This window comes from Pleurodeles waltl, chromosome 12 (assembly GCF_031143425.1).
Source record: "Pleurodeles waltl isolate 20211129_DDA chromosome 12, aPleWal1.hap1.20221129, whole genome shotgun sequence".
Taxonomy (NCBI): domain Eukaryota; kingdom Metazoa; phylum Chordata; class Amphibia; order Caudata; family Salamandridae; genus Pleurodeles; species Pleurodeles waltl.
Window position 1 is genome coordinate 305810224 of NC_090451.1, and position 23239 is coordinate 305833462.

Consider the following 23239-nt stretch of genomic DNA (forward strand, 5'->3'; position numbering starts at 1 on the left):
CTCACCTGCAGCCTCTGAGTGACCCCGGGGGTGCCCTCATAGACTAGCATTGGGATCCCAATGTCCTGTTTGCACTCTGCACCCGGCCGCCCTGTGCTGCTGAGGGGATATGTTTGGTGCCCACTTGTGCCCCCCCCCCCCCCTTAAATTCCCCCTGCTCTGCCCTCAGGCCAACCTGCAGGTAAGTACCTGCAGCTCAGTGTCTGAGTACCCCCTGTCTCCATAGGAGCCCACAGTAGTTTGCTTATCTTTGACCTCTGCACCCTGCAGGCCCAGTGTTGCTGGTGGTGGGTGTTTGGGGTTAACTTGAACCCCAACCTGTGGACTTCCTAACCCCTGGAGACTAGAACTGTAAGTGTTGTACTTATCTGCGAATCCAAAAACTTTCCCGCACCCATCCCCCCCTCCCCCTGCCAATCCCCCCCCCCCACACCCCCACCACCACAACCACCCAGGATTTCTTTCAGAAAATTGCACTAAAACAGATTATTGCCAATATTTAAAAAAACTAAAAAACTGTAAATTACTGATTTTCAAACCAATGGCCACTTTCCATTCATCCTCTTGTGTACTGGTTTCCCAGTGGTCCACTGGGAAGGGGTCCTGAATTCCACAAATTCCAACCACTATTCTGTGTTATCCTCTGGGACAACTGGATGGGTCACTACCTGGTTGCTGGGGACACTTACTGTAATTACCTCTGGCATTTCTTACGGTGCCCAGCACTAGGTAACTACTTCACTTACCCTGATTGGGTTAACTTTTTCACATTACTTTTTATTTTTATTTTTTATTTTATTTTTAGTATATGATTTGGCCCTCCTGTAGGCCCTGTGTATTTTTATGCTATTTCTGATGGTTATTTTGTGTACATATTGTGTAGATATCGAAAAAGGGAGATATACCAAAGCTAGTTTAACAGGAGTGCACTAAAAAAAGTATCCTTTGTTTGCAACACTTGTGTGGTTCTTTCTTGTAAGTGAATTACTGTCTGACTACTGTGGTATTGGAAGTGCTTAACATTCCTCCTGGATAGGCTTTAGCTGCTGACCTCCACTACCACTAGAGAGCTTCTGCTATCTAGACACCTAGTCACTATCGCCAAGGGTTGCTTGGACTCTGTACCAGGTGCCACACCATAGGTGTACACCATAAACCTAGCCAGCCTCATACAAAGACCTGCCATACAAATATAATAAGTTGAAACCATGATCAGTTTAGTGGTATGTGATCGACTTACACTGATAGAGCAATGTTGACCTCCATGGTGAACACAAGCGGTTAGTGCAGCGGTTCCCAATCTGTGTGCCGCGGCTCTCCAGTGCGCCATACAAACTAGTCAGGGGGCCGCACACAGTTTGAGAACTAATGTACTAATATTCAAGTTGAGCCGTTAGTTTGGTTATTTCCAAAGAGTGCTTTTTGAGTGTCACATTTTTGTCATGTATATGCAGCCTACATGTATCCTTTTGTGGCATGACCGCTAAGTGTTTTGTAGATCTATTGTCAAAAAGAAAGAAACGTTTTTTTTTTTTTTTTTTTTTTTGTTTTTGTTTTTATAAGGCCTTTCCTTAAAAAGAATAACAATCAAATGGCATTTCTCTTAGATTCCTCAGTGTGGCTGAATAGGTTTAAAATAGTTGAGCCATCAACATGGCCTCTTCCAGGATGTCCTTCGAAAGCTTTTTCTTTCCGACTCTCACGTCTTGGAGGTCTTTTAATTGCACCTGTTAAATGCTGACTAGTGAAAAGTGATTCTTGCATGGGGCTCGCCTGATTGCTCACGCTCACTGTCTTTGCAGCATGGAATCATGCATCCTTCCAGGCATGTTTGGGAGTGTTGTGCAAGATGACCGGTCTATAGGGCGCTGTGCCGAGAACTAGCTTTAGCTTCTTAGACTCTTTGCCTGTGTTTAAGCCTAACATGAATGTAGAGATAAGTGACATAGACTGTGTCTTGTTCCATTTTGCTTTAGTATTTTTATTCTGATTAACCCCTGCTGAAAAAGTGAAATCACTACAAGTTGATCTGCATTTCCCTTGTAAATGAGCGAGCTTGTACATAAGTACTTTAGTTTACCAGATATTATGAACTTGAACAATATAATTTCCAGCTATTTCTTCGGGAAACCTGAGCCTTTATTTGCAGTCTTCATTTGTCCCAACGCAGAAACCACATTCCTGTGAAATGCACGGATGATAAAACTGTACATCTTGGTTATCTCACCCCGCAGGTGCACAGACCTGTAACACCTAAGCTCAAACATGAACTTCTGGAAGTGGATGTGGGTGGGGGGCGGTTGGTTGGGGTTATTTTATTGCTTACTGCCAACATCTATTGTATGCTATCTGTGTGGTGTCTTGAGTGTACAGACTTGTCATTGTTAACATATCTTACTGCACTTTACATAATGTGTGTGGGAAATGCCAAAAGTGGATAAAACCTTGAACTGTCTCACCTGGAATGTTAGGGGGCTCAACGACTACAGGAAGGCTAGGTTGGTACATGCATATTTGGTGCGGCATTGTGTGGATGTATGCCTATTGCAGGAAACTCATTTGAACACCACCCCTGCCCAAAGACTGCGTCATACCAGATGGGGGAATGTTTATTCAGCTATCTACTCCAACTATGCCCGGGGGGTGGCGAGACTAATACGACGCGGGTTGGACTGGCGGGAGGGCACTGTTCAATGCGACCCAGAGGGGAGATATGTTTGGGTACAGGGCACTGTATGTGGTGTTTCGGTAGTATTCGTGGCTGTGTATGGGCCCAACGCTGACTCTCCGGGTTTCTTCCATAAACTTTGGGGGCAGGTGAAAGCCACTGGATGCAATACAATTATATGGGGAGGTGATTTCAATGCAGTACTTGATGACAAATTAGACAGGAAGGGGGTAGCTCGCACATTGAATCCTCTGGCGGGTTCCGCGCTGCGAGAAATAGTGCGGGATGGTGCGCTGGTTGATGTATGGCGAGGTAGGCATGGAGACCTGAGGGAGGGCACCTGTATATCGACCTATAGCGGCGCGTGGTCCCGTCTAGACTTCTGGCTGGTGTCGCGGGATGTTGCATTGTGGACGGCACAGGTAGAGCATATGCACCGCACGCTGTTGGACCATGCGCCCTGTATGCTGAGGTTACTACTTCCTGGTGGTCCTTTCCCGGCGTTCTCGTGGCGACTCCCACCCCACGCATTACTGGATGTTGCATTCAGAGAGGAGATACGGACTGATATTACTGATTATTTTGAGCGTAATGAGGGATCGGTGAACACAGAGGCGACTCAGTGGGAGGCCTTTAAGGTCGTCATTAGAGGCCAGTGTATAGCCCGGCAGGCGGGTGTATTGAGGGCGATACGAGGTACTCTGGTAGCGCTGGAAGCCGATATAAAACGACTCGAACGCACTTAGAGGCTGGAGAATCGGAGGTGGCGGGGCTGCTGAAAACCAAATTACTGGAGTATGGAGAGGAGGCGTTGCGGGAGGTCAGGTTTCTGGGGAAATATGCGGAGGCGAGGCACTACGGCGAGGGAGGGAGACCAGGGAAGGTTCTGGCAAATATGATTAGACCGCCGCGCCCCGCGACGTATATCCATGAACTGCGCACATCTGATGGCGAACTGCTTCACGACAAGGAGAACATTGTAGGAGCATTCTCCAAGTTTTATTCCTGTTTATATACCAATACCCAAGATGAATGCCCGGAGGGGCTTGCATCCTACCTAGATTCCATTGCATTGGTATGGCTCAATAACAACCACAGAGAATATATGGACCTCCCGATAGACGCCGGAGATGTGGCACAAGTTATCAGGAGCCTGCTGCCTGACAAGGCGCCGGGTCCTGATGGTCTGACAACAGCTTTCTATAAGGCATACGTAGATGAGCTGTCGCCCCGGTTGCTGGCAGTGTACGAGGAGGCCCTGGAGAGAGGGGTGTTGCCTGCCACTATGTGCGAAGCGCTGATTATCACACTGCTGAAGCCGGATAAACCTGCTGACGATCTAAACTCATACCGGCCCTTATCTCTGATTAATGTAGATGTGAAAATCCTGGCCAAACTGCTCGCGATCCGGGTGCAACCAATGTTGTCGATGGTCGCACTCCCTGACCAATCCAGTTTTATACCGGGACGGGTGACCTCCCATAACCTGCGAACTATCTTCGCTGCACTACACTACCTACACCCCGAGGTTAGAGCTGCCGTGGTGTTTTTGGATGCCACTAAGGCCTTTGATACAATTGAATGGCCATATTTATTCCATATATTAAAAAGGATGGGTTTCAGCACGCTGCTGCTTAGGAAAATTCGCCTGCTATACACTTTACCTACAGCCAGAGTGCGGGTGAATGGCCTGGTGTCAGATCCGTTCCCTGTCTTGCGTGGTACTAGGCAGGGTTGTCCTCTCTCCCCGCTGCTATTTGTTATACCTATGGAGCCGCTGGCAGCGAGGATTAGGCAACATCATACTGCAAGAGGTATAGGATTCAGCTCCAGAAACCTCCTAATATCACTATACGCAGACGATGTGACCCTTTATCTTACCAATCCTGCGGACAACTTGGATCCCATCCTGCGGGAATTTGTCTGTTTTGAGGGCTTTGCGGGCATTTCCATCAACTGGTCTAAATCGGTAATATTTCCCCTAACTGACGGCACCGCGGAGGTGTGCTCTGAATACCCCCTGCGCTGGGAGGCGGAAAAAGTCAAATATCTGGGGATTTGGATCAGCCGGGACCTTCAGGAAATCTGGGGCTTTAACTTTGGCAGGGCCATGATGTGGCTGAGTGAGAAAGTGAAATTATGGGCTTCCCTGCCCCTGTCGCTGACAGGGCGGACCGCGTTGACAAAAATGATAGTGCTACCCAAATTCCTTTATCTATTTGTCAACATACCTATACCGCTTACAGCACACTTCTTTACCACTCTGCGGTCATGCCTGGTGGAGCTGGTGTGGGCGGGTAGACGGGCTAGGATAGCGTGGGACACGCTGGCACTACCACTGCGACAGGGAGGTTTAGGTGCCCCAGATATAAAACTGTATGCCCTCTGTGCTCAGGCTCAGTTCTTGCATTTTTTGACCCACCCTGTCCCTTTTCAGCCTCACGTGGCAGTGGAACGAGATGTGGTGGCGCCCCTTCCACTTGGAGTGGCGATATGCGCTAAGGCGAGGCGTCCTAGAGCAGATGTTGATATGGGTAGGATGCTGCAGTGGGTATGGGAGGAGTTGCGTAGGAGGGCCGGGGTCCCACTATTGTATGCTCCATCGCTCCCTCTGTTGCATAACCCGATGCTGCCTTGTGTGGCTGATGGGATAGCTGGTCACCTGATTGACGGGATGAATCTCCGCACCTTTGCGGATCTTTTTCCCAATGGCAAGTTTATGCCTCCCCCGGTGCCAGAGGAGGGGGGTACGGCGCCTTTCTCCGAATTATTTCTATACCATAAACTACGTGCGGCGTGCCGGACACTATTCAGGGGGTTCCCTGACGCGCCACCAGTCTTTATAGCTCTGGAGGCGGTGGTGGGCTCCCCTTCTCCCCGTAAGCTAGTAACTCGTATTTATCGCCAAATGCAAAACATGTCACCGGGTGTGGCGCCTAAATCTATGCTGTATTGGAACGAGGAGCTCCAGCCTGAGATTTCTGAGGAACAGTGGGAGTTCTGCTGCGGGCAGCTTACTGAGCTTTCGCCAAACTACAAGCTGCGTTTAATACATTTTAAATACCTGCATAGGTTCTACAGAACCCCCATCAGCCTGAAAAGAATGGGGCTTAGGGAGACGGATGAATGTTGGCGATGTGGGTCGGCCTCGGCCTCTTTTCTACATATAGCGTGGTCCTGCCCGAGGTTGAAGGGTTATTGGTCTCAGGTTTTTGTATTGGTAAACCAGATAGTGGGCCGCTTGGATGCCCCTTCCCCTCTGCTTGGGTTACTGGGATATGTCAGGGACACTCCGCCAGCAGTTCGCAGGTTGCATGCATTACTTTTACTGTTTGCTAAGCGACGGGTGGCGATCCACTGGGGTAGGCAAAGGGTGCCCGCGGTGAGGGATTGGCTGGTGGATGTAACTTCCGGGCACACGCAGCTAACCACATTCTGGGAGTTAATGCCGGCTGCATCCAGGCCCCGTGACATCTGGGATCCGTTTGTGAGCTGGGCTCGGGAGCATCAGAGCAGGGAATCAGGAGGGGATACCCTAAGAGAATGATCCCTGGGAGGGGGGGTGGCGGTAGGGATACATTGCACTCCTCTTCTCTCACAGCATGGAGGAAATGCCTGTAACACTAGCATGACCCTGATCGCTACCCCTGTTTTATTCTGCGGCTGCCCTCTCTACACACTAAGGCAGAATGTTGTGACCCTCTGAGCCCCAGTGTCCAATCTATGGGCTTGTAATCTCTATTGATATGGACATAATGACTATTGTAATATGTTCCTTTCTGTATGACACCTAATAGCATACTATATGTAACGCACTAATGATAACTGGCAGGTTTGTTTGTTGTATTTCTTTATATCGTAAAATTTAATAAAAAATAAAAAAAACTTCTGGAAGTGGATGATTAGAGTCCTTGCACAAATAGAGCAAAGCCTAATACAACAATATGTGCTTCTGTACATATCCTGACGGCACCAACAAACACCTGAAGGCCGCATCATGAACATGAAAACAGACCAATATAAATTTTGTGTTAGAACCAGATTTGAAGAGCCTTTTACTGTCACCAACTATCCAATTATGCTCTCATACGTTTTATCAATATTATTCCAACCTCCATGTGTGTTTGTTAAAGTGAGATTGCTGTGCTGCAGGGGGTCAGAAGTCTTGCCTTGTTCAGGGAGACTTCTACGGCCATATTACCTAGCCTGCTGTTTTTTTTTTTGTTTGTCCTCATTTACCCTAGGCAGTGCATAGAGCTCCCTTTGCTTGTCAACCGACACATGGGAAGTTATTTTCGGCCAGGGGTTACCCTCTCTTCTCGACCAATCCTTAGACTATCTTAAGTCCCCAAGGACTTCAGAGTAGGGTATGTAATCATCGGACCAATGACACAAAACCATATCAATTTCAACAAACAATAAAAGTAAAGTTACAACCCTCAGTGATCGATTTTCCAATCCAACAATGGTGCCCAGAAATCCCCTCGCACCTTATCTTTTCCCCCTATAGCTTGATCCCAATCTGCTATACTTAATATATCTCTAAGCCATTCTGCATATCCTGGCGGAGCCGTCGACATCCATTTCCTGCATATTTCTCGTCTTCCCCAACACTATTGCATAGAATACTAACTTTTTCTCTCTCACCGTTACAGGCCGTCCCAACCAATGCTGGGCTTGCCTGAAAATTATCAACCTTAAGGAGGCCTCTATTCTCTGTTTCAGAATACTCGAAATTGCTCCACATACTTCTTCCCAAAAGTGTCGGACATCCAAGCATTCCCAAAACATATGAATATCTGTAGCTTGGGCCACCCCACATTTTGAACAGTTCACCCCCTGGCCTCCTCATTTTAGATAATTTATCTGGGGAAATGTAAGCTCTGTGTAGCGTGTAATAATGGTTTTTCTTTAGCACAGCGGGTTTCACTGTACCATGGAGCAGTGCTAATGACTCCTTCCACCTTTTCAAGCAGTTCTTCCGAAAAACAATCTCCCCACAGTTTTGCAGGAAGGTCAAAATCGCCATCTACCCCTTCCAGAATCCCCCAGTACCAAGCTGACACTTTGGATGTGATTATCCCGTGCCCTTTAATAGGCCCCCACAAAGGGTTGTTCTTACCCACACCTTCCTTAATCCCTTTGGCCCATTCTCTAACTTGCAAATATTTCCACCTAGACAAGGCTCCTCTCGTTAGTAAATCATCTTCCCATGAAAGCAGGTCTCCTTCAAAAAACAACTCTCCCCAGTGCTCTACTCCCGCCTGTTTTAACGGTAGCGCTAGTATGTCTTGAAAACATTCTGGAGTACCCGGGGAATCCCAAATAGGTGCATTGGAGTTATAATAGGTTAGTTTTACTAATCGTCTGATCCGATACCAACATTCCGCTAGGCTCCGCGTAATTTTCAGCCTTATCTTCTTGTAGACTTTGGGGTCCCCAAATTTAAAAATAAAGTTTGTTGACGCACCCTTAATATTAGAAGCCATTGTTTTGAACATTAGACCAACTGTTGTAGAGTCCGATGTGGAAAAAACTCTAAAGTTTTTGAAAAGGAAAGCCCAAGCATAATATTGCAAATCCGGTAATGCCAAACCTCCCTTTTGCTTACGCCGCCTCAACTTTCTCCTTGAAATTCTAACCCCCTTAGAGTTCCAAATAAAATCGCTTATTAGGCACTGCATTTTTTCTATATATTTTTTCTGCATAGGGAGTGGAGAAGTTGAAAACAAAAAATTCCATTTTGGGAGAATAGACATTTTTACCAAGTTAACCCTGCCTATAATAGACAAAGGGAGATGGGTCCAGCCTTTTAATAGGCCCTTACATGCCAGCAGTAATTTAACCTGATTCCTCTCTACTAGTTGATCAATGTTTTGAGGTATCAAAATTCCCAAATATCTGATTTCCTTCTTACAATGGACTGATTTATAATCCATATTCCATGCCATTATCTCTGTTTTTTCTACATTCACCTGAAATCTTGCCAAATTCTTCCGCAAGCCTAATAGCCTCAGGGAATGCCGTTGAAAGATTATCAGTAAAAAGCAGAAGATCGTCTGCCTACAGAGATCATTTTTTCTCCCAGCCCTGACAACGGAAAGGGGAAATCACCCTGTTTCGCCAATCTTTTCTTGCAAAAGGCTCCATATACAAATTAAACAGTACAGGGGATAACGGGCAACCCTGTCTAGTACCCCTTGCAATAACAATTGGGCCGGTAAGATTCCCATTCAATAATATTCTGGCGGTGGGGGCCTTATAGATTTGATTTACTACCCCACACACATTAGTTCCCAGATTAGCCTTCCTTAACAGAAACTTTAGATAGTCCCAATTTACTTGATCGAAGGCTTTAGCTGCATCAATTGTAATAATCCCCAAAGGGGAATCGAGTGATACCTCAAGGTCTATTGCCCCAATCAATTCGTAAGTCAACTCGTGGAGGTATCTACCTTTTTGAAAAGCCCTTCTGATCTGAGTGTATTAAGTTATTTGCAACTTTATTTAGTCTGTCCGCTATGATTTTAGAAAATAGCTTATAATCACTATTCAAAAGTGAGATAGGTCTGTAAGATGCACGGATAGTCGTTTTTTTACCCGGCTTCAAAATTAACGTGATAACCGCTTCATTCCAAGAGAGAGGCATATCTATCTCATTAAAAAAGATTCTACCGAATAATTCCAACAAAATCGGGCTTATAAGGTCCCCTAAGGCTTTATACACCTCCACCGGGATACCGTCGGGGCCCGGAGCTTTCCCGTCTTTGCCCCCTGCTAGGGCCGCCCTTACCTCCTCAGCTGTAATAGGGCCATTTAACCATTCCCGAGTTTCTTGAGCTAGCCAGTTTTCTACCTGCTTTACTTGCCCATCCACATGTTCCGTATACAGGGATACATAAAAATCTTGAAACCCACGTTCAATATCCTCCCTATATATCAGTTTTGCACCTGTATCCTCGATCATTATTTCCTTAATCTGGCTCCTAACCTGATCTGATTTGGCTTTCCAAGCTAACAGCTTCCCTGAATTTTCCCCATATTCCAAGTGTCTTAATTTGCTGACCTCCCATCTTTTCGCAATGTGTGCCTGCAAAATATCAGCCAGTTGCGATCTTAACTCAGCCAACTCCTCTTCCAGTCTCCTCCTCCTGCGACCCAATCCCTCTACCAACCAACACTTCGGTTTTTAATAGCATCTCCTGCTCTAAAGCCCTTATTTTGTCTCTAAACACTTTATATTTGTAGCATGCTATACTTTTGAGTACCCCTCGTATTATCGCCTTAAAAGAATCCCAAACCACTGATAATGGTGCCGACCCTATGTTAATGTTAAAGAAGGCCTCAGATTCCCTACGTATATACAGCAAGACATCTTCATCTAATAATAGTGCACGCTCCAATGTCCATCTTCTAACCAGCCTTCTCTGTGGAGCAGACAAATGCAGAATTACTGCCGCATGATCCGACAAATGTGGTGGCAGATATTCGACTTCTTCGTTTTCCAACAACCTTTCATCGACTAGGAAATAATCGATACGTGACGCGTGGCTATATTTCTTATTAAAAAAGGAGAAGGCTCTAGCCTCCCCTTTCTTCTTCCGCCAAATATCACACAGACCTTGGTCTTTCATCATTCTCTTTAAAAAACATTGCGCTTTGGGTGTACCCAAAGACCTACAAGAGTCAGACCTATCCAATCTATTGTCCAGAACCACATTAAAGTCACCCGCCATAATAACTGAATCTGAGAATCCAATAAGCTGAGAGAATACTTTCTTTAAAGGTCCGCTATCGTCGCAGTTTGGGCCGTAATAGCCGGCCAGAACTAAGGATATTTCATTCACCTGTAATTTTACTATAATCCACCGACCAGCTTGGTCTGTCTTTATTTCGAAGATTTCTGGTCTGGCTTGAAATCCTTGCTTAATTAAAATGGCTACCCCCCTTGTATGAAAATTATGGGAGGTGCAAAAACACATTTGCACCCAATTTTGAGTGCTAAATAACTCTTTACACTCATCCTCCGCCAAATGAGTTTCCTGCAAAATAAAGATTTGCGCCGGGGAATCCTTTAAGTATTGAAGAATTCTGTTTCATCTCGACTTAGTTCTCAACCCATTAATATTCCATGAGAGAAGTTTTATCATAAACTTGCCCTCCCCCTGGCCTATGCCGATTTTAGTCATTTAAAATTAACCCACCACCCCACCGCCTAGGTGAACGAGAAACAATTTCTGACCTTATCCCCAAAAACTCACCCCCTTGTACCCCAACTCCCTAACCACTCCCAAGGAGAACCCCCTCTATGTCAGCCACCATGGGCCTGATTTTAGAATGCCCTGCCTACCTGGGGGGCCAAAATTCAAAAACTTATTGCAAATATTACACATGATCAGCCTGTTCTTTCCTAATAGCATCTAACAATTCATCTGCCTTATCTATCTCTCTTATATTATACATTTTGTTATTATGCATTATTCGTAGAAAAGCTGGGAAATTCAATTGAGCCGTGGCTCCAAGTTTTTTGAATTCATCTAGCCTTTTTCCCAGCTCCCACTGCCTGTCCATAGTGATTTTAGATAAGTCAGATCTGATCTCAAAAGTCACATTATCCATCTTTAATGCCTTCTGTTGAAACGCCTTGGTCAAAATTTTCTCTTCTAGATGATAAGTTAAGAAATTAACAACAAATTTTCCTTGGTCTTGTACAATTGGGCCGCCTTGTGAAGGGATCCCGGTGGACTCTCTGAATGTCTCTTTCGAACTCTTCATTACTTTCCTCCAGCTCACAGACCGATTTGATTAGTGAGACCACGTATGACTTAAGATTTGCTCCTTCCGGAACTTTTAACAATTTTAAGTTGTTCCTACGTGAGTGGTTTTCCAGATGCTCGATCCTAACTTGTAAGCCTTGTTCTTTTTCACTCAGGCCTCGGATTTCATCCTTGTGGAGCTTCAAGTCCTCCTTTACCCCCCCCCCCCCCCCCCCCCCCCCCACTGTTTCCTCTAAATCTGGATCCTCTCCAAGTTATCGTGGTTTTTTTTTTTTTTTTCTTCCAATACCTCGCAAGCTTCTCGACTTTCGCCTTGATTACACTCCGAACTTGCAAACCCTTTCTTTATATCCTCCGATATGGAGAGGATCACTTCCTCCATAGAGGGGGTATGCCTCAGATCTGGGGGGGGACTAACGACTTGTGCTACTTGGCCTAATTCCTCCTGTCGTGGAGTGGGCAGCATATCACCTTGACATATCATATCAGCACCCATGCCAGCTTGAGTATTCTCGTGCAAGGTTGAATTTGCAAATAAGGGGGAAAAAACCTTCTTCGGCCTCCTTACCAGCATCTGTACCACTTCCAACGTCTTTAATCACAAAAGTATCCATTTTCCCTTGCCCCGGCACTAGCACAATATCCTCTGGCCCAGCCCTAAAGTAAGACCTTAAAGAGGGTGTCAGTCTATATTTTATTTGTGTTCTTCCTTCAATCCCTTTTTTTTTTTTTTTGGGCAGTTCGCCAGAGCCGGGGTTTTTCCCTTTCCCTTCAGCTTCCCTAGGCTATTACTAACCACCGGATCCCTTCTGTCCCCCTTTATCTCCAACCCCTGCCCCCCTACCTGCCATAAGCTGATGGAGGGCTGGGGTGGGGCGGGGCTCTTCTCCTCCTCTCGAGCCTTGCCTGAGGCTCCAGCACCAGCTACTTTCTCGCTGGCTCTTCTTGGTATGTCAAAGGGAGCGCGTATAACCGCGCTACCAAGCTCCCGGGATGTCTTCCCGGGAGCCTTGCCGGTGCTGGCGTTTCCAGGATTCCCCCGAAGGGGAATCCTTGCCGATCCTCTGCGCGCCCGGCGGAGCTCCAGTGCGGCACGTCCCCAGTGCCGGAGTCTCCCGCCGGGTGCCTCGTCCGGATTACAGCGCGAGCGGCTCTCTGGGAGTGGCGCTTCCTCCCAACACATTCGGCCGATCCTCTCCGCGTGGGTGCCACGCCCCCCCCCAGGTACGGCAGACGTCACGTCTAGTGAGCTACGGCCCTAACGCAGCCCGCCATGTCCTCCTCCTCTCTAGAAGTGTTATTCCTACCTAGCCTGCTGTATTGTTATTGTCTGTGAGAACGCTGCATGTGAGGTCTGAGATTAACATTAATTTGCAGGCAAATTCCTGGATTAGGTGTGATCCTGGGCAGGTGTGTAAGCAATAACGCACGTTCAGGAGAGGTCTGTGCACCTTCAACTCTTACCAGAAAGTTTCAAGTTTAAGTTTATTGATTCGGTTAATTAAAACCATTGCAATTCCAAAATGCATAATAATACTAAAGATACTTTGCCTACTCATTATGTTAATAGAAACCCATAATAAAAACATAAAAGCATATTTGAAACTAAAACATATCATGATAAAGAGTTGTGCATAGCTAAAATGTTCTCCACTTAATTCCAACCTTGGTCTAGAACTTAACTTTAGGACTTTCTTACTCCCTTACCAACACTATAATAGTAAATGAGTGAAGCTTAGTGAGAATCCTAAGTAGTACCTAGGGCTGTTTCCTGGCTGTAATTAAACTTTTGGAGCTTTACTAATCATAAAATAGTGGCCCTTGCACACTCTGCTTCAACTTTATTCACTAATTCTTTCTGAGCCTGTACCATGAGTTTGGTCCCTCGACAGGAAAACAGGACTGAAAGTCCGCTAAGCCAGCTTATAATGGCCGGTCTGCATAAGCGTATGTTCAGTGTCTTAAAAATGTTTTTTAGATATAATATCCTGAGGCCTAGCAAAGCCGGGCATGCACAAAAAATGTGTTCTCTTGTCTGTACCCACACAGTCAACAGGAATGTGTCGGATCCTGCTGTCTCCATGAAGGGGCCATATCCTTTGTTTCCATCAACCCAAAGCGGAAAAGCATGAACTGATGTTTCAGCGACTGGTTGAAGGTTGCTGCTAGGTATTCCTGTGCCCGTAAAGTTTTGTACGATGTTGTTATAGTCCAGGCGTGCTGTCTGCTTGCCAGTTTTTGTTTATCAGAATTTAAAGATTTCTTCTTAGTGACAGCGTTTGCCTTCCGAAAAAACTCCCTTTTGTCTGGGTTCTGGTCCCAGGCTTCTAGCAAACCTAGTGCTTTAATGCAGTTATTTAAGTGATGACCCCAGGTGCTTTTATTATTGTCGCTGTTGCTCCTCAATTTCCATCCAACATAGGTTGTTTAGAGGACCAGTCTCGGCTGCACGCAACCTCCAGCATTGTTTAATGAAGGCACATCTACTCTGAAATTCATAGTTTTTCAGACCCAATTCTAAACTAACCTGAGCTGGAGATGCTGGTCGTGGTATCCGAAAAACTGTTTTGTAGGCCTTCGTCTGGACTTGATTGAAAAAAACTGCCTCCTTCCCCAGCATAATTTCGGCACCATAAGTGATGGTGGGCATTAGCCGTGCTGCCATGACAGAAAGCAGGTGGGAGTATGAAGAGCAGCTCAGTTTTTGTTTTAGAACTTTAAAACCATAGGTCAATGAGAGGGCTTTTGCTTAAGCGACAGCAATCTGCGGCTTGAAAGTCAGGAGGCGTTCCATAGTGAATCCCAAGTACTTATATGTGGGTGCAACCTCCACCCGGGATCCGTTTATGAACCATGAAGCAGATTTAAACTTCCTGTCAACTAGGCGGACAACCTTAGTTTTACTCAAATTCAATTCTAGGCCTTGCATTGTTATGTATGTGTAAAATGCATCGATGCTATGTTGTAGCCCAACAGGTGTTAGGCTGAGTAGAACTATGTCGTCTGCGTACTGTAGCCATGCAATTCCTTTCTTGGCTTATACTGGCGGGTGGCTATTTACGGGAGATAGAGCCTCGGCTAGGTCTGCAAGATACAAGTTAAACAGCCTGGGAGCCAATACACGCCCTTGTTTGAGTCCTTTTGCTGTTAATATTCTGTTGGTAAGGTGGCTGCCCTCTCAAATTTTTACTTGCGCCCAAGTACCTGTGTACAAGTCCATAATTGCGCCAAGGATGCTGCATGGTAAGCCCCACCCTTTCAATTTCTCCCATAGGCGGGTTCTTGATACACAATCAAAGGCTGCCTTTAGATCAATAAAGCACGCTAGTAGCCTTTTTTTTTCTTAAGTCTGGCTTTGTTTCCCAGCAGGGCCAGGGTTGCCAGGTTGGTGGAAGCACCCATACCAGTTCTGAAACTTGTCTGGCATTGTGGAATTAACTGTCTGTCATGAATCCATTCTGCTAGTTGTTGCAGTAGGCAGGATGCATAGAGTTTTGCTTCCACGTCTATCAATGCTATTAGCCTGTAGTTTGAAGGATTTGCGGGGTTACCTGCTTTGTATAAAGGGTGAATAATGCTGCCTTTCCATGCATCTGGGAGACCCGTAGTGCCTTGGAGCTCGTTAAAAAGCAGCACCAAATAATATGCCCAGAATGAAGGGTCTCCTCTAAACAAGGCGTTTGGAATGCCGTTCTGACCAGCTGCCCCTTCCATTTTTAGTTTCTTAATAAGGCTTGTTAGCATTTCTATGTCAATGGTCATTAGTGCATGCTTTCCTTCGTTTCCGTTTAGAGTTAAGTCTGTTTGCGTTGTCACTCAGAAGCCAAAATTAATCTTACTTGAGTCATTGGCTATCTGTGAGGCCTCCTCCTTCGCATGGTGCTCTGGGAGTGAGAACATTGTCTGTACGTGGGCTTCCCATGTGGCTGCATCAATACCTGCATACGTGTGCCGATTTTGTCCCTTAGTTAGTCCGTTTATTAGTTCCCAGAACTTTTTGTTATTTTTCTGTTTGTTGGACATGAGCAGCTTGGTCCACAGATCCTCGTATATTTGGCTCTTAATTCAGAAAGCCTTGTGTCATCAGATTTCCTCGCCCAGTGTACGTCCTTCAGGACTTTTTTTGATTCTCTAGAGACTCGATTTTTCAAATTGCGCAATGTCCTTTTGAACCATGGCTTTTGTAATTTGCGACTCTTGACTTTGTTTTTTGACTCTATGACCACAATTGGGAGACATTTTTTGATGGAAAATGTATTTATTAAAGAATCACACACATGCTTCCAAGCAATCACTCGTTCTCCTTGGGGGTGGTCTTCTAGTGCCTGTACTCTTAGTGATTCTTTGAGCTCTTTCGTTGTGCCTGCACTGTGGTACACTACTTCCATTACTTTGTCAAGGCACGCCCCTTCCATTTCAGTCTTTTTGTATCATAAGTCACTGGGGCTGAAATTATGATCTTAGCAGTGGAGAGCCGATTCCATTCATTCCTGATCTTAATAAGTTGTGGAAAGTGATCGCTCTCTGTGTGTTGTTGAATCCTATATGCTGAAACCAGTGGCAATGCGGTTTCGTTTATTAATGTAAAGTTGGATTCTTTTATGCCGCTTGAAAAGGTTACTTGCGCGGATGAGGCGTCCTCAGGGAGAGGCGCCAGGCAGCACAATCCCAGGGTTTCAAATTTTATATATGTGCATGTTCCGTTAGAGTGTTTTGTGCTGCCTTTTCTCAAATCAAGGTTGAAATTGCCAGGTAAAATGAGGATTGCGTCCTTATTTTGTTTCTGCAGCATTTTTAGAATATTGGTCAATGTTTCAATGTTTCCACTGTTTTGGATTTTGTTAGGGTGTACGTATACGTTGATCAATAGTAAAGTTCTGTTGTTGCCTGATGTTCCAATTTTATTGGTAGCAGCCTCAAATTCCCAGGTCGATCTGTTTGATCACCCAGTTGATTTTTATGGAGCAATATGTTGAGGCCCCCCTTGGGGTGTCCATGTTTTTGAGGTTGTTTTGCAGAGACGTCTATCCCAGAATAACCCAAAATTTGTATCGGCTCCATGCACCATATTTCCTGCAACATGATGATTTCAAACTGCTGAAGGAAACTCATAGCCGCCCTGTCAGTAACAAGATTTTTTAAACCGTGAGTGTTCCAGGAGCAAATATGGATATATTCTGGGTTTTCGTCAGAACCATTTGTAATTGTTATTTAAATTTTGCCTTCCAGCCTGTTTGACTGTTGAGGGAGTACCAATGAAGATCTTTTGGTGCACGTCCGGATGGGACGTGCTTTGGTGCTTTACAATAGTAATGTGGTCCCAACTGCTTAGGGAGGTTTCTACTCCCACGGCCCCTTTTAAGATTGAGCCGCCCTTCTTTTGTTGCTGTACCAAAAGGTAAGGGTATCTGGGAGGTTCTAGTTTTTGCAGGGCGATGCCCCATGCGCTAAATGTGTCTTGATGTGCTAGAATTTGATCAATATTGGCCGACGTGGCCCAGGATGTCAGCGTTTCCTCTATCTAAACTCCACGGTCCTCAATTCTGTTGTTGAAATGTGAGCCAGGGGCAAATTCGCATTTATTAACTTTAGTATGGTGCCTCTATTTAGAATGTGAAATGCCCCCTTCGAGTTATAGCAAGGGATGAAAAGTTATTTATTTTCCTCTGGGGCCGTATTGCCCTGCGCTGTCTGGTGTCCTGGGATTCTTTTTTGTGCCACGCTGTTTGTGCAATCATCTGACCAAGGATGGTAACCATGATCTAATATCTGTTTGTTGTTGCCTGCAGGTTGATTTATTACGGTCCTGTTGTGTGAGGAGCTTGTGCATTGAGGGTTATGTTTCCGGGTTTTGCCAGTTTCCTGCCTGTCAGTAGACTGCGGTGTTCCCTGTTCTGGACACTGCCTGATGATAGTTCCATTTCCCTGGAATTCTCTTAAGGCTGTCTCTCCTTGCAAAAGGCTGCTACCCTGCTTGTTGCTGGAACGGGGGATTTTCGGAGACTATTGCTGTGATGTTGACTGATTAACAAAAGTGCTTGGTTCGCCCGTGGAATTGTCCTCACTGGCTGGCTGTTCTGCCCTGATCTGTCTAGATTGGCAGATCTTGTTTCTATTTTCAGTGCTTTCTGATTCCTTGGACTGCGTGTCATTTGATTTAGCAAACAATTTCCATATACAGCTTTGCTGGACCCCCTTTGTTTTTTTCCGTGCCTTCCTTTTTCGTTTTGTTTCCCGTTTCGTAAGGGATGATTCCCCCACTATTGAATTGTTGGGAATTGAATCCTTCGATCCACCCTTGAGGGGTGCCATTTCTTGTGGTAAGGCATGATCTGCCCTCTGTTGCTCTGAGGCATTCCCTGTTCGTATAAATGAATAGCCTTGATATTATTTCTTTCCTCATGGGATATCTTTGCGTTTTGTGGGTTATCCTTCTTTGTTTGGTTTTTTGGGGTCTTCTCGCCACAACTACTAAGATGCTCTTCAGTTCTAAGGGTCTGGATTTTTACCTCTTTCAAGATGTCATTTAGGATATCCAGGGATCTTTGTGTTATCGCCTGTGATGGAGCACTGTCATGTCACCTGTTGAGTGTATGAGTGGGTTTGAGCCCTCTTTATCAAATCATTCAAAGATTGTAGCTTGTTGCAGAAGCTCACAGTGTGGATGGCCAGGATGTTGAGTAAATCTACCTGAGTGTCTTGCTTATCTGCTTGAAATTGGATGGCTGCTGATATCTCATCCATTGTTGCTAGCAAGGCCTTCCACGAGTCTTCAGATGTTGATGGTTCTACATTTGCTTTAGCCCCCGTTGTGTGGTCTAGTGAGTCTTCAAGTTCCTCTAGTTTTCTTGTTGCTCCATTGCAGAGGATGCTTGCGTATCTAATGTTGTTGTAGTTGATGTATTACAAGATGGGATATCTTTTCGTGGTGAGCTTGTACTACAGGTAGATCTCCGTTTTGTTTTTTGTTGTTTGCAAACTGAGTTCCCTGAGGTGTATCTGAGCAGGTATCTGAAAGGTCGATCAGCGGAAATTCCTCAATTATGATAGTCTGTCGTTCTCTACTTGCAAGGGTTGTTTGGAAAAAGGAGTGCAGCACAAACTCTTACCCCAGTTGTTCCAGTTACTGAGGTTTAAAGTGGAAAAAGTATCATCTAGATAACATCTGTGAATTTCTGTGCTGATCGTTAAGCCGGTTTTATTTGGCTGGGGAATTGGTGTGTTGATTTTTCCCAGGTCCGCGCAGGTCCTTTCTATGTCCTGCGTGGTCTTCACGTCAGCTGCACATGTCGTCGGCAGGAGCTATATCCATTAAGGCGCTCGTGGTATTTGATTCCTTCTTAGTGAGCAAGAAATCTGTGATCTTATATCCTGCTTTTTTTCCCTTTACTTGGAGATTTGCAGGGCGATTTCTTAGTTTGTGCTGGGTTTGGGGGTGCTTTCCTTTCGGTAGATTCATGTTTTGCTCGTGCTGACCTTCCCCTGGTGAGCCTAGCCTTTGTCTCTTTGCTGCTTTTTTCCTTCCACGTGTTCATGTCATCCTTGCTGCCACCCCTGGGTTGACAGACAATATTTGAGTGCTTTCGACTGGTGATTGATTTTAGATTATGTGTGTGATAATCGTGCAAAAAGCCTCTCCTTCCCCACTTCAATCCAATCCTAGTTGCACAAATTTGCTTGGTGAGATAGAGAGCCGTGTGGAGTCAGGCAACTCTTAACTAAAGGGAAAGTCCGGGGGAGAAAGGGACCTCGGGCAGCAGGTAGCTTGTGCGATTCTCCTCCTCGCTGGCAGCAGTTTGTGGATTTCTTGGGCTGCGCTTCATGTCCCCCACAGAGGGATGCAGCGGAACCAGCAGATCCCCGTGGCCCTGCCCCGCTGTGATCCTGTCCCACGATCAGTCCCCGGGTGCTGGAGGAAGAGGCAGGCTCGGCAGTCCACGCTCTGAGCACAATTCATGCAGAGGCACCGAGCAACACTGCTGACTCTCGCAGTGAGGAGGAGCCGCGTGCCTAAGGAAAGAAGCCCCAAACAGCCCAGCCTTTAAAATAGTCCCAGGCACCCCTGGCTGGGGTGGGAGCGGGTTCTAGCTCGCTTCGCGGGGCGGGGGCCAGTGGCGATCAGTTCCTTACCGGGAAGACAGTACTTCGATTGCAGCCCCGGGGTCTGCGCGGCGCCGGCGTGAGAAAGCCGGCTGTGGGGAGCAGAGCCTAGTCCAGCGGCGGCCCCCCCCCACGGCTCTCGGTGAGTCTTGTGGTCCATTTCCAGTGATGACATGGCGGTGGCAAAAGTTGTATGTTATCATTTCTGCTGACATCATTATTATTCTTGGTGGTAATTTATTTTCAGCTAGCAAACCCTCCTCTTTTTGTCACCGAATGCTGGCAGGTATGTAAGCATATATTATCTTGGCTTTTCAAGCCATCGGCTCACTCACCAGTCTCCAGACACCCTTGTTCAACCTGCCTGCCCTGGGCACGATCATTTTCACTGATAAAAATTGAAGTACTCCCTAAGCCAAGCTTAAATCCCCACCCCCCCACTAGCCCAAAAAAAGTAACCTAATGGGGAACCGCAGCCAATAGTTTAAGGGAGCCATGGGTCAAAAATGCTAGGGAACCACTGGGTTAGTGATAGGTGTAGGATATCTTTACATGTTATGGCAGTGACAAGTTTGAGGTGGGGGTCACACTTCCTAGTTTTGCCCATCAAAGTGGCAATAGTCACTAGGCAATGATGATTTGTATAACACTCAAGGATCGTTTTATCATAATTTGGGGAACACATGAGACCTAGTCTAGATCCTGCCTTTAGGAGTCAGCTCTTAAGGGCAACAATTGCAGACTTGAGCAATTGTTCCATCAGTGTAACTGCCATATGACAAAATGGTGAGCCAGTTTTTAAGTGACTTAGGTGCATAATTCTGTCTGGAAGTATAAATAATCCGAAAACGTTGTTGCTTCTAACTCATTTCAGAGCTCATTGAGCTAACCGTGCTCTGTGCCATATTGCAGAACAGACCTATTGTCCCCTAATTTCAAGACTGCTGCTGAAAGGACTAGCCTAAACCACATGTCCGTTGAGGGGAGGACCAAACATAAATGATTACGAACGGGATACTTAGGAGCGAGGTGAGACTTTAAATGACTGGGGCATAAGAGAAGGCAGCAATCACTTTCGAAGAAAGTACTCATTTGTGTAATGAGATATAATAACCCTTCGTAAGGGCAAAACCAGTAATTCTGAGCAAGGCAGATGTGTAACAATGGTGCAAATTTAGGGTGCACAGCAAGATTGTGCGGAGTAAGTCTACTAGGATGCTGATTTAAAAGGGCCACTGCATTTAAAAAAAAAAAAAAAAAAAAAAAAAAAAAATTATAATAATTCCCAGTGTGCCACCATGCCTTTCAATGTTCCATTTAGTTAAGGTGATAAAGCCCTTTTCAGTTAGTGCTACAAAAGTTTTTTCTTTTCTTTGGGAAGTGGGTGCGGTTTAGCAGGAACAAACTTTTGCATCGTTTTTTTTATGCAAAATTGCAAAGGGCAAAAGGGAGCCAGGGTTAGGGGGCATTTGACTACAGTATCTGATTGGTTTTGTGCTGCAGTTGACTAAGTGTGGCGTGAAAGCAGACACAGCTCTGTTGCCTCCTTCTCGCTGCTGCTCATTCGAGGACGGTAAAATTGTCATTCAGCTCAGCTGTTAGAACACCCCCGCTTGTCTGACCGTATGGTATCCCGCTCTGCATAACCTGCGCGTCTAAACCTCAACACCTGTGAGTGATTGGTGGCTTTTGCAATATCTTGTTTGGCATTTGTCGTTATTCTTGTTTTGTTAATGCTTTATAGACATATCTGCAACAAACTGATAGTGTTTGCAGATTGTGGAAGAGTGCTTCTTAGAGCTTAGTCGCATCTGACTTGGCCATTGCTTTTACCCACTCAACTCTTTGAAGATCAGCTACTTTTGAAGTTGTTTGTATTTATTCTGTTTTATTTGCATATTGACTTATCTTTTTTTTTAATCACTTTGTAGAAGAAGCCAGATGATCAGCAAAATAAAGGTTTGCATGTATCAGGACTGTCCTGGGTGAAGCCTGGGTCGGTGCAGCCTTTCAGCAAAGAGGAGAAACCCTGCAGTCATAGCTCTGATGCACAGCACTTCTAGCCAATGGGCACGAGGACAGCAGGGGCCGCTGCTACATGGCTGACTCTATGCCTTGGATTTGTACAAATCTCTAACTTAATTATGACCATGACTGTAAAATCAGATTTACACCCTGCTGAAATAGATGATTGACTAAATTTCAGTTTTTACTGATGTAATCGTATGCCTTCATATGGACTGTCAGCATTCTTCTTTATACATTGCAATAGCTATACGCTGATTTCTTGGACCCTGCTCACTTCTGTAATGAGATGTGTGAACTCTATTTTATTTGGTTGGGGCTTTGAGAAATGGATATGCTAGAAATGAAGCATGATTGGCTTGATGACTGGTGTGACATATTTTTTTTGCTACACTACATGCTGTATAGAAAGTCAGAACAATATTTGTTTTTAAATGGCTTGTTTCAGCTTTGTAAATATATTTAGGATATATTATTGTAAATAACTTGTTAAATAACCTCCATGTCAAAAACTTTACCTGGAATGAGATGCAGAGGTTGCTTCTGCTGTTGGAACCTCAGAAAACGGATTTGTCATTTAAGCGCACATTCGTCTGATCACATTGTGATAACCAAGACAAATATCTTTAACTTTGTCATGACGTTTTTCTTCCAAAATGATCATTCATCTAATATTTTTCTTAAATTTAAGATTTATGGGGGGGATGCCTTTGCATAATAATTACTCTGAAATACCAGCCCTTCATGGTGACTAATGTGTTTTTAATTGACCTGTTTTGAAAGATAATAAAATTAATGAAACTTGATGTGTTCTTGTTCTGTCACAGGAGGATTGCTAGAGCATTAGCATTATGTTAAAGGCATCAAAAACGTTCACGTTAGTTCAGCGTATTTTACAAATGTTTAAAATGAAACATGCCTCTTGTCCTGGCTGCTGCTACGTAATGACCAGTGAAACAATGGGTTAAAGTTTTTGGATAAACGGAAACTACATATTTTAAATCATTCATATTACTTCTAGCAGAACTGCCACACAAGTGGTTGGTTGCTATTTGTATTTCTTATGTATATGATCTTCATTTGGCTTTTGCATAGAAGTTTACCTTTCTGGGTCTGACAAAAACTTCCGACCTCTTATAGCAGCCTTCCACATCATAGCCTCGTAGCTTTAGGCGAGTCCTAACTACTGTCCAGCTCACTTGCATACCACTTTTTTTAAATTTATTTTTATTGTTTTAGAAGCTGACGCTTGACTTCATTCCATAGTCTTGTTTTGCTGAGTGAGGTTAAAACCCATTGTTACCCAAAATAGGTGGACAAACCAAACTACCTATACACAGCCACTTTTAACCCCTTTTGCCGCTAGGCATTTATCCCCCACCCCAAAAAAGTAGATCAGAAATTATCCAAGATATAGGTAAGTTTTTGGGTGGGGGGGTGGTGAGTGCTGCAGAAGAAAGTGTGCCCCTCCCCTTTGCAAATGGCATCTGAAAGGATTGTGGGGCTAAAAATCACCCCCTTCCCTGGTATCTGGAATAGGCAGACTTGATTCAGAAAACTTTCTTTTTGTGCTTTCAATCTTCTTACAGTTTGTGGGTGGTGGAATCTGCCCTGAAACCCCTGGTGGATCCCGAAAAACTACTCAGTTATGAGTTCAGCAAGGGGTCAT

General features: G+C 45.1%; 1 protein-coding gene across 6 annotated transcripts in view; it reads left to right on the forward strand.

Moving 5' to 3' along the window:
* The window catches only part of AKTIP (AKT interacting protein), an 81122-nt gene extending 58746 nt beyond the window's left edge, over positions 1-22376 (forward strand). For 3 of the 6 annotated variants that reach the window (XM_069216329.1, XM_069216331.1, XM_069216330.1), the window contains one exon: positions 21477-22376. In XM_069216329.1, the coding sequence (XP_069072430.1) occupies positions 21477-21608 (132 nt within the window). In that variant the 3' untranslated portion in view covers positions 21609-22376. The remainder of the gene's footprint in view (positions 1-21476) is intronic. The other 3 variants (XM_069216326.1, XM_069216328.1, XM_069216327.1) reach the window with 1 other exon arrangement.
* The last annotated feature ends 863 nt before the right edge of the window (positions 22377-23239 follow it).